The 12,026-nt window shown below is 45.1% G+C and overlaps 1 protein-coding gene across 2 annotated transcripts in view; it reads right to left on the bottom strand.

Moving 5' to 3' along the window:
- MAP2K5 (mitogen-activated protein kinase kinase 5) overlaps window positions 1–12,026 on the bottom strand; it is a 120,135-nt gene that overhangs the window by 107,835 nt on the left and 274 nt on the right. For both annotated transcript variants that reach the window (XM_066558594.1, XM_066558595.1), the window contains exons 2-3: window positions 6,337–6,385; window positions 3,621–3,688 (exon numbers count right to left, since the gene is read on the bottom strand). In XM_066558594.1, the coding sequence (XP_066414691.1) occupies window positions 3,621–3,688; window positions 6,337–6,385 (117 nt within the window). The remainder of the gene's footprint in view (window positions 1–3,620; window positions 3,689–6,336; window positions 6,386–12,026) is intronic.

Below are 12,026 nucleotides of genomic sequence, written 5' to 3'. Positions count from 1 at the left end.
GGAGGGAGGGAGGAAAAGCCTCTCCATTACTCACCAGTGATGACAAGTAAATGAAATATCAATCATGTAAGCTGTCAACCTTTTGGGACAGCAATAACTGTTAACAAGTAGTCTGGAAAAATTGTCTGAAAATGACTTGTCCTCCACAGGCCAGCATTGGAGGTTTCCATGGAAAATTAAGATGCCAGTGGCTATTTGGAACATTGTTCAGGTATTCTTTTTAATGGGAAATTTGCCACTTATTGATCCAGAGCATGTAGCCCTTGCTTTCAGAGAGCTGCAAGCAACTTTCCAATCAGTGGCTGTCAAAAAAATTACTGCCTGTTTATACAGATACAAGACAACAGCTCCAGAGCAGCTCCACGGCTGTCCTTAATTACCTGCACTGCCCAGCACTGAAAAAATCCCATTTACACCCCCCAAAATCGGCCTAACTCAAAGCAGTTTTGCATCATCTGAGGGAATTCCAGACCTGAAGCAAATTCTTTTCAAATTCATAAAGCAAAGAACCTAAAGGGAAGGTTCAAAATTATTCAAAATATCAAAATGACTCCAAATAAATATTCAAATGACCCCAAATAAATACCAAAATGACCCCAAATAAGTATTATTCAAAATATCAAAATGACCCTGAATAAGGTACCAGAATGACCCCAAATAAAGTACCCAAATGACCCCGAATATCAAAATTATCCCAAATATCTTCCCAGTTATATGTTCCAAAGTGCAATCTAAGGGAATTGGTTTTTTCTCCTTAAACTGAAAAAAATCCACTTTATTTACATGTTAGAGAACACCTGCACCACATCAAAATTCCCTGAAATTCTTTCCCAGCTGGCCAATCCTCCAAATATTTGTTGCAGGCCTCAGAATGAGCATTTCCCCTCCCCAAGATTATGAATGAATTCATTTCCCAGGCTCAGAACATTTGTTTCCTGGTAAACACATCCCAAAACGAAGCCCATAGGATGTGAGGAAGTTCAACCATCAGTGCAACACTCAAATAAAAAATTAGTTTAAAACTGAGGAGAAAAATTTTTCAGAGAAGAAGAAGCTGCTGAAGCAGAAAGAAGTCATTTCCAGGCATCCCATAATTTTGCAGGGAAAGCAGAGAGTTGGGCAATCAGAACTCTAATGTACTGAAACTTGAACAGTGAGCTTGGAAGCATAGCAAAAAAATGACCTTCCCAAGGCATGATTCATCTGGAAGAGAATTCAAAGTTTGCCACTTGGAAGGGAAAAAATGGCCGAGATTTTCCCAGGAAAAGAGAGAGAACCACCAGGAATTCTGGGGGGAGGGAGCTCCAGGGAGCTGCTGGACCCAAACAGGGAGGGAAAAGGGGCACAAAGTGCTCAGAACTTCACTCTCAGCAGGGTTTGTTTAGTGCCAGAACCTCTCCTGAAGCTGAGCACCTTCCCCAAGCTGGAATCGCCTCCCTAAAACCTTCCCCAAGCTGGAATTGCCTCCCTAAAACCTTCCCCAAGCTGGAATTCCCTCCCTAAAACCTTCCCCAAGCTGGAATTCCCTCCCTAAAACCTTCCCCAAGCTGGAATTCCCTCCCTAAAACCTTCCCCAAGCTGGAATTCCCTCCCTAAAACCTTCCCCAAGCTGGAATTCCCTCCCTAAAACCTTCCCCAAGCTGGAATTCCCTCTCTAAAACCTTCCCCAAGCTGGAATTGCCTCTCTAAAACCTTCCCCAAGCTGGAATACCCTCCCTAAAACCTTCCCCAAGCTGGAATTCCCTCTCTAAAACCTTGCCCAAACTGGAATTGCCTCTCTAAAACCTTCCCCAAGCTGGAATTGCCTCCCTAAAACCTTCCCCAAACTGGAATCCCCTCCCTAAAACCTTCTCCAAGCTGGAATTCCCTCCCTAAAACCTTCTCCAAGCTGGAATCCCCTCCCTAAAACCTTCCCCAAGCTGGAATTGCCTCCCTAAAACCTTCCCCGAGCTGGAATTGCCTCCCTAAAACCTTCCCCAAGCTGGAATCCCCTCCCTAAAACCTTCCCCAAGCTGGAATCCCCTCCCTAAAACCTTCCCCAAGCTGGAATCCCCTCCCTAAAACCTTCCCCAAACTGGAATTCCCTAAAACCTTCCCCAAACTGGAATTCTCAAGAATCTGGGGAGAAAAAAAAAACCCAAACAGGCACCTGGAGCATAGGGAGGAGCCAGGCTGGGAGAGCTGGGAATGCTGCCCTGGAGAAGGGCAGGGTCAGGGAATGCTCAGAGACCCTAAAGGAGAGCTGGGAATGTTCTCCTGGAGAAGGGCAGGGTCAGGGAATGCTCAGAGACCCTAAAGGAGACTGGGAATGTTCTCCTGCAGAAGGGAAAGGTCAGGGAATGCTCAGAGACCCTAAAGGAGAGCTGGGAATGTTCTCCTGCAGAAGGGAAAGGTCAGGGAATGCTCAGAGACCCTAAAGGAGAGCTGGGAATGTTCTCCTGGAGAAGGGAAAGGTCAGGGAATGTTCAGAGACCCTAAAGGAGAGCTGGGAATGCTGCCCTGGAGAAGGGAAGGGTCAGGGAATGCTCAGAGACCCTAAAGGAGAGCTGGGAATGTTCTCCTGCAGAAGGGAAAGGTCAGGGAATGCTCAGAGACCCTAAAGGAGAGCTGGAGAGGGGCTGCTGAGGGAGGCACAGGACACAGGGAATGGATTCAGACTGGGAAATCTGGGTGGGATTTTGGGAAGGAATTCCTGGCTGGAATTCCCAGAGCAGCTGGGGCTGCCCCTGGATCCCTGGGATGGATCCCTGGAGCAGCCTGGGAGGTGTCCCTGGCTGGGATTTCAGGTTCCTCCCCACCCAAACCAGTCTGGGATCCTCTGAATTCCCCCCAAATCACCTCTGGGTGCTCTCAAACAGGGCTTGGCTCTGCCAGGTCATTTCTGGGAATTTTGATCCTTCTGGCCCAGAGGGAAAATCCCCATTTTTTACCCCTCCTCCTCACTCATTTCCTTTGAAAAGAGAAGTTCAAGGATATTTTTTCCCCCACTTGATTCAAATGGTTCTGTGGCCATCAGTAACTGCACCCTTCCCCCTCTGCAGGATATTTCTTGCTATTAATGGGATATATTTATTTCTATTTCTATTTCTGGGGATGCAGACAGATTTCACACACCCCTACCTACACAAAGGCACACACAGCCACATCCATCTCCCCTGAAAAACACAAACCACATCTTTAAATCCTCCGTGAACACTGAGCCTGCAGCTACAATGAAACTCCTCTGTTAGGAGGGGTGAAGCAGGCTCCAGATGAAAGTAGATTTTGAAAAATTTTTAGAGCCCAGGGGTTCATTTTTAATGAGCCGTTACTTTAAGTACTGCATAAAAAATACAAGAAATTGATAGTCCATTTAGCCTGCACTATACCTAATGCAAAAGTCATTAAGATGCATTATTCTTAATGTTTATGATATGATCAGTAAGTGAACAAGTCTTTTTTCTTTTCTGAAGTGGAGCCTGTCCATGGATCTGGTGTGAAACCACCTCCATTCCACGCAGAACACCAAAAAATTGGAATTTAACACAGGGACATGGCCCAGTCAAACGCTGTGGGACAAAAAAACACCAAGAAAAAATGATAAACACAGGGGAAGCGAGGGTTTGTGGCAGTGTACTCACATAGGACAGCATGGCCTTCATCTCCTCATCGCTCCTGACCGTGATCCGGTCCCCATCCTCATCCTCATCTGCCAGAGGAAGGCACCAGTGAGCAAGGGAAGGGGGACAGGGACAGCCCTGACAGGCAGGGCTTCATCTGCACTCACAGCAGCAAACAAAACCAAACATCTAAAAAAGAAACTGCACAAGGACTCCGAAATAGTAATGTACTAATGGTGTATGATCTCCAAATATTGATTACCAAGAATTGGGATTTTTGTCCTGGAAGGGGCACAAAGTGCTCAGAACTTCACTCTCAGCAGGGTTTTTTTAGTGCCAGAACCTCTCCTGAAGCTGAGCACCTTTCCCAAGCTGGAATTGCCTCCCTAAAACCTTCCCCAGGCTGGAATTACCAAGAATCTATGGAAATTAAATCCAAGAATCTGGGGAAAAAAAAAAAAAAAAAACAAAAAACAACAAACCAAGAATCTGGGGCAGGGGAAAAAACAACCCAAGGAATTCAAATTGTGTGAGAAAAGGATTTTGTTCATTCTGCCTCTGGAAAGGTAATAATGAAAAAAAAACCAAAACCCAAAACTAAAAAAAAAACCCCAAAACAACCAAACCCCCCCCTCCAAAAAAACCCCAAACCAATAAAAAAACCAAACCCCAAAGCAATGAAGAGGAGTAAAACATAAAAACCTCAAAATTGGAGCTTAAAACAGGCAGAGAGCTACTGGAGCAGCACACATCCACAAGAGGGATCAGAGGGAAAGCAGAAGAGGGATGAATTTATGGATAAAAGGTCTGGGGAGAGGGAACAGACTGAGCTGGGACCATTAAAAAATAAAATAAAAAAATTAAAAAAAAAAAGGAGGAAAATTCTAGCAAAATATTCAGAAAAAATTCCACGTTATCCCTTTGAAATGATTGAGGAATTTACTCAGTTCCCAGCTGCAGAATTCCTGGTGGTGGTACAAACAGAAGGAATTAAAAATATGTGGACGAAGAGGCAGAGAAAAATATAAATTAATCTAAATTAATCAGGCAAAGAGCAAAGCCAGAAGAAAAATCTGCCCTGAACCTGAGCAGAGCTCCTTTACCATCTCAAAAACTGACCCAGAAGGATTTCCAGGCTTCCCTCCTTGCCCAGAGCGCTCAAATCTGATTTTCAGCACAAACAAAAAATAAAAATCCCCCCGTCCTGGCTGGATTTTTTAGCCCCATTTGAAATGGAGGAAGAAGCCTCAGAAGAATCCTCAGCAGGGAGCAGCAGATGGGAGATGAACCCCGAGCAGCGAAACCCCCAAATCTGCAGCCAGCCAGGAACGGGGATGCGGGGCAGGGATGGGCTGGGAGGATGCTCAGGGGCCAGGGGCTGGAGAGCAGGGGGAATCTGCATTTCCATGCTGGGGCTGGGAACACCAAAATAAAACCCACAAAAAGCTGGGATGGAGACAATTCCCCCCACCTGAGGCAGCGATGGAGAACTGAACTTGAAGCAGGAAAATCCAGGGGGGAAAAGGAAAAAAAACACAAACCCCTTGAAAAGCATCAATATCCATAACATATTTGAGATGGCAGTAAAGTGGCAGGGAAATGGGCTCAGCAGCTGGAAATGACAGACTAGAGACACGCAGGGAAGGCACAGGAGCAGATGTTGGGAGGCAGAACAAAAATCAGAATTTTCCAGGAGACTCCTGCACATGGCACTGCTGCTGTGGGTGCCGCCCTGATGGAGCATGAAGTTCAAACACAGCCCAAGTGGGACGTGCCAGGGATGGCACACAAATGTTAACACCAGATAACACCAAATAAAGTGAAAAAAATCCCCATAAATTGCAAGGCTCTGGAAAGCTCAGGGCTGGTGTTCAAAAGCAGGGCGGGAAAAACGCCGAGGTTCAGAAATAAAAATCTGTCTTGGGAGAGGAAAACACAAGGTGTGAAAAGAAAAAGAGCATTAAATAGGACTGGAAGCACCATAAATCAGTATTTCCTTTGATTATCCACAGGCAGAATGAGCCCCAAAGCTCCAAAAAGAGGAGAAATAAAAATAAAATTACAAAAATGAAAGGCCCCATTTAAAGTCTGCTCTGTCCCCCCTCACCCTCCATCCAAAGGAAAACAGAGGAAAAATATAATAAAAATTATAATTTCCTTTCATCTCAAAGGAAAACAGAAGGAAAAACATAATAAAAATTAAAAGAGATCATCAGGAGCCTGCTCCATTTGGAAGAAAACTCCAATTTTTCAGTATTTTGTCCCCTGGGGCACTCCCCTTTGCAGCTGATTGCTCTCCAGACAGGACAATCCCCCAGGAACCCCTTCAAAAATAAAAATAAGCAGGGTTTAAAGAACTGATATTAGCCTAAATACTTGCTGGGAGGATTGGAGGATTGCAATTTTAAACTGAGACCTACAGGTAGTTTATACTTTTCATTTAATTTGAGCAATAAAATTGCACTGAGGAGTAAGAGCACGGTAAGGTCAGGCTGGTAATTAAAGCTCCTGTGTGGAAATATTCCAGATGTGATTAAATAATAAAATATGGCTTGCTTTAGTGCCATTATTGAAGTTGCATTAATGCATAAATATTTAACCATGACTTATAATGAATATCACTTATTTTAAAATAATAAATAGAATCAGAATATCAGAAGAACAACATAAAAATTATTTATTTCAGTTACAGCCCAGCAAGGTGACAAAGGAATTGGCTGACAAGAGTCACACTTACACTCAAATGCTGTGGTCGTTGCATCTGGCAAAACTTGGCCAATGACATCCTAAAAATAGAAGGAAAAATTCATTAAATATCCAACGAGAAAAGCCTGATTTGCAATAAATCACTTGAACCCCTTCCCCACTGCCCCAAAATGAGGGAGTTTTCAGGGCACAACACAATTCTGCTCCCCTCGTGATGTTTTTCTCCTCCCCCTCCAGGAAAACTCCTTTCTTCCCAAATCATTCCCTCCTAATTGCAAACAGCTCTGTGCTCTCTGCTCCTGCAGGTGAAAAAAATCCATTTTGCCCTTGGGTTATAGAAAAATGGGCACCTAACCGATCAAAACCAGCCATAGAAAGAGCTATATATATATATATATATGTATTTTTTTTTTCTGTAAAAACCCCATTTTCTCCTGTTTGGAGGGCTCTGTCAGCCTCAGCTGTGATTTGAACTTCTCCAAAACTCAGGAGATGCGTTCAGATACCAGGGGGAATCCACTGGAAACCCCCAAAGGCGCAGAGGCAGAACCTGAGGCAGCTCCACCACACCAAACACAAAAACATCTCCAGCCACACAGCCCTGCTCCAACCCAGATGCTTTACAGGTACCAAAGAGGAACTTGGATTTCTTTTTTTTATAGCCAAATCACACCAACACTTCCAGTCCCACACCCCTGATCCAACCCAGATTATTTTGCTGCCACCAGAGAAGAGTTTTTACCATTTTTCAGCCAAAATTTCCACTTCCAATCCAGATTTTTTTTCTTTTTTTTTTTTTTTTGTTGGGACCAGAGAAGAGCTTTGATCTGTTTTTCACCTTTTCCCATTTTTCCAGCCAAACCACACCAACACCTCCAGCTCCACATCCCTGCTCCAACCCAGATTATTTTGCTGATACCAGAGAAGAGTTTTTACCATTTTTCAGCCAAAATTTCCACTTCCAATCCCAGCCATTTTTGCTGATACCAAAGAAGAACTTTGATCATTTTTCCAACCAAACCACACCAACACTTCCAGCTCCCCATCCCTGCTCCAACCCAGATTATTTTGCTGATACCAGAGAAAATTTTCACCATTTTCAGCCAAAATTTCCACTTCCAACCCCTGCTCCAACCCAGATTTTTTGTGGGTTTTTTTTTTTTTGGGGACCAGAGAAGAGCTTTGATCTGTTTTTCACCTTTTCCCATTTTTCCAGCCAAACCACACCAACACTTCCAGCTCCAATCCATTCTCCAACCCAGATTTTTTTGCTGCCACCAGAGAAGAATTTTCACCATTTTTCAGCCAAAATTTCCACTTCCAACCCCTGCTCCAGCCCAGCCATTTTTGCTGATACCAAAGAAGAACTTTGATCGTTTTTCCAACCAAACCACACCAACACTTCCAGCTCCACATCCCTGCTCCAACCCAGGTTTTTTCTGCTGGTACCAGAGAAGCTCCTCTATCATTCCCCAGCTTTTATCATTTCCCCAGCCCCTCGGGGGCCACACCAGGGCACGGCACCAAGGCCCAGCGTGGCTCTGCCCCTCCCTGGTGCCTCCTGCCAGGAAAAATGAACTTCTGGGAATTAATGGAGCCCAGGATTTATGGCAGCACAGCCACTGGAGCCTCTCAGGGTGCTCAGCACCCCCTGCCAAAGCTGCACTGGTGTCCTGCCACTTCTGCTCTCCCCATTTTTCATCTCAAAGGATGAAATTAAAGATTCTGTGGCACGGAGACGTAATTAATAATATGTGAAAGCAGCACAGGATTTCCACAGAGCCAACTGAAGCAAGTAATAAATACAAAACTTTCTGGCGGTGTCTTTGATGTGAAAATAAATCAAGAAATGCGATTCAAACTATTAACTGCACACCAGAAATGTGCAGTGTGGCTTAATTGTGGAATTGTAAATTTGCAGAGGCAAAAAAATAAGAAAAAAAACCCCACCAAAATATTTCCATGTTGATAAAAATTCTTCCATTCTCCAGCGTTTACCAGCCTCTGTCAAAAGCCACTATTTCTAATAATAAATCAGTCTTGCCTACACAGAAAACTGTACTCATCATTTCTAAATCCATTCATTTAAGCATTGGAAATTCCTCAGCAAATGCACTTTAACTGTGTTAGATTTAAGCCCCTTGTCAATGTTCATCTATGGGCACACATATGTTTCTAAGAAAATGGTTTTAAAATTGTTAAAAAATTGCATTTAAGGGGGTGTGGAAGCTTCAGAGGCAGCTCTGAGAACCCAAAATTCTGCTTGGAAAACTCCAAATATCCCAAAGCTCTGAAATAGTAATTAAAAAAAAAAAAAACAAACTTATTTTTACCTTATTTTTATCTTATCTGCACCCCTCCAGAATAACTTTTTCTGTGTATTGAGACTTCTTTAATAGTAAGTAATAATCAAAAAGTAATTAAGAATCAAGTAATAATCAATAAGTGAATTACACACCCCAAACTCTTGCACTAAATAAACACCAACAGCCCCCAAAGCTTTGCCCAGCTCTCAATAATTCCATTAAATGAGTGCATCTGAGAGAAACCAGGGCATGGAGGCAGGGAAATCCCATCAGGGTGAAATTCCCAAAGTGTCTGCAGCAGCTCCACCCCACTTCCAACCCCCAGACCTGGGGCTGACCCAGGATTAAAGGATTATTCCAAATTTCAAAGGATTACACGTGCACAGGGGATTTTCTGCTATCGCAACAGAGATCATGAGCAATGAAATACTCCCACTTGGAGGCAGGTTAATATAATATAATATATGCAATATAATATATGCAACATAATATAATATTTATTTTATAATAAAATACAACCCACTTGGTGAAGTGAGTTTTTTTATGTAAGGGATACAGAACTCAAAAGCCCCTAAAAATGAGGATAAAAATCAGGGAACAGCAGGTGCAAGAGGAACTCCAAAACCAAATCTGTTCTCTGGAGGAGCATGGGTGAGAAAGCAGAAAATGTGAAACTCTGCTGAAATGCCAGGGTAAATATTGAAGCCACAGCTCTCACATTCCAATTAAATTTGTTTTATCTCACTATGACAATGTGAAGTTGCCCAGAATTAACACCAAGTGCTTAAATACCACTGACAGGAGGAATGCAGACAGCTTGAGGGGGAAAAAAAAATAAGCTTATTGTAATTCATTTAGAAGGGCCTTAAAAATAAAGCTATTTACTGGAAACTCACAGGCCTGCAGAGCTGACACACACAGAACTTATTTCAAGTGACACCATGAAGAACAGCTCTGAAAATGGGGATGGAAATAAACCTGCACGCCAGCCTGAAATGCTGCACTCAATGAGCGGCAAAATTAATAAGAATTAGCTTAAAAACCACCTGAAAATACAAAATAATAAGAATAATTTCACCAGCCTGAAGTGCTGCAAGGCTACACCCACTGGGAAGCAAAATCAACAAAAATCAGCTTAAAAATCACCTGAAAATATAAAATAAACCCTCCAAGATAATTTTATGGGGCTTTCTGAACACAGAGCGGGCCCTGGGACCCACCTTGAAGGAAGAGGAGCCCAAATCAGCTCTCACGGGTGCAAGTTCTGGGACGTGCCCCTGGCTTGGGGCTGGTCCCAAATGTGGTTCTGCTGCTCCAGCAGGACAGAAAGTCCCCAAAACCCCCTCGGGACAGGGGCACAGGGACGGGATGGAGCTGGGGAGCCCCAGGCAGCCCCACAGGGATCCTTCAGAGCCTGAGAAACGCGCGGGCACTCCGGGGACACCCCTGGATTGTTGCTGCTCCCCAGTGATCAACAGGGAACCCCTGGATCTCCCCGGGCTCTCCGACTGCTCCTGCAGCAATTGAACTCCTGAGAGGCCCTGGAGCTGCCTGCCAGGCCAATCGCCCTGAGGGCACAGAGGAGGGGCAGCCCCACTCCTGCCCCCCACACACCCAGCACTCCTCAGTGGATTGGAGCCTTATTCATTTCAATTTTATTTTTTTATTTAATTTATTTCATTTAATTCCTGTATTTATCTGACCCACCACTCCTGAGTGGATTGGAGCTTTATTTCATTTATTTTAATTTAATTTATTTCATTTAATTCCTGTATTTATCTAACCCACCACTCCTGAGTGGATTGGAGCCTTACTTAATTTATTTTAGTTTAATTTATTTCATTTCATTCCTGTATTTATCTCAGTAATTAAGTCCAGGTGAATGCTGTGATGGCACCTCCTGAAACACAACCACCAACACCTGACTGCAGCAGCCTGACAGGGGATAAATGAAATTCTCATCAGGCCCACAGGTGTGACAGGACAAGAACAGCAGCCCGCTCCAGATCCTCTCACCCACTGGCCACAGTGTCTCTACTTACTGTTAAATAACCGACCTGAATTCACAATAATTCTAGGATGGCAAAGGAGAATCCAAGAATCAGGGGTAATTTCACTTTATTTTGGGAAAAAAAAAAACAACAAAAAAACAAAAAAACCAAATGAAAACATGAAGCAGAGTTGGAGAAAACCAGGCTAATTTGCTCCACTTTTGTTTGAGGGCACAGAGGGGCCCAACCACCAAGGGGAAACTGCCCCTCCCAAAAACCTCCCTGGTTTGTCAAAGGTGCTGCTCCCACTCCTCCATCTACAGAAAGTCATGAATAATGGTAAATGTTGGGAAAAGGACAGTTGGGATTTCTGTCATCCCTTCCAGTTAGCTCTGCAACCAACACTGAGCAGCTTCCAGCAACCCAGCCCTCCATCCCCAACATGTCCTTTCCACAGGATCAACCTCCTGAAAGACACCTGCAAAATCTCGCTCCAGAGTTAATAACAAAAGTAAAAACTGAACTTGCACCTGAGGGGTGATATGGGAAGGTTTTCTTTAGAGAAATGGGGGCACAAGGAATCCTGGGATGTACCGGGGAGGAGAGGCGAGGGCAGGCTGCAGAAAGCACCACCTGCACCCTGAGCTGCTCCTTGGGCTAAGGACACAGCTGGGGGGGAGTGGGATAAAAACCCAACCCCATTTCTGACTGGGATACACAAGAGACACCCACTCCCATTTCTGAGGGGGATAAAAACCCAACCCCATTTCTGACTGGGATACACAAGAGACACCCACTCCCATTTCTGAGGGGGATACACAAACACCCACTCCCATTTCTGAGGGGGATACACAAACACTCCCATTTCTGAGCAGGACAAACTCCCATTTCTGAGCAAGCAGAGCATCCTTGTGTGCAGATGGACACAAAGCCACAGCAGGGAAGGGGCTGAGGGCCAGGAGGCAGAGCAGAGCCCCAGCCCGGGAGGGGACACGCCACACGAGCAGCTGTGGCCCCAGCCCCGGCGCAGAGCCCACACTTCTCCTGATCAGGGAATTCCTTCCCAAGCACGGAGGAGGGAATGCCCTGACCCGGAGGTGTCCCTGACCCGGAGGTGTCCCCGGATTTGGGGACTCCAGAGGTTCCCTCCAGCCCAAACCCGGCACCTGCAGCATCCTCCCGAAACCTCGCAACGCCGGAGCTGGCCCGGGACGGACAAAAACCACTCTCCCGTTAAACGTTCCGCCAAAACACACCCCAAAACCACCTCCTGCCATCCAGGGAGGGATTCGGACACCCTGGACGCACGGAGCGGGGCATAGTGCCATCTCCTGATGGCCGGCTCGGGGGTCCCGGTGCCATCCCCTCAGCTGGCTCGGGGGTCCCGGTGCCATCCCCTCAGCTGGCTCGGGGGTCCCGGTGCC

The sequence above is a fragment of the Molothrus aeneus genome, chromosome 13, assembly GCF_037042795.1.
Source record: "Molothrus aeneus isolate 106 chromosome 13, BPBGC_Maene_1.0, whole genome shotgun sequence".
In the NCBI taxonomy this organism is placed as follows: domain Eukaryota; kingdom Metazoa; phylum Chordata; class Aves; order Passeriformes; family Icteridae; genus Molothrus; species Molothrus aeneus.
The sequence above is the reverse complement of the archived record's forward strand: the minus strand, read 5'-3'. Positions and strand labels throughout refer to the sequence as shown.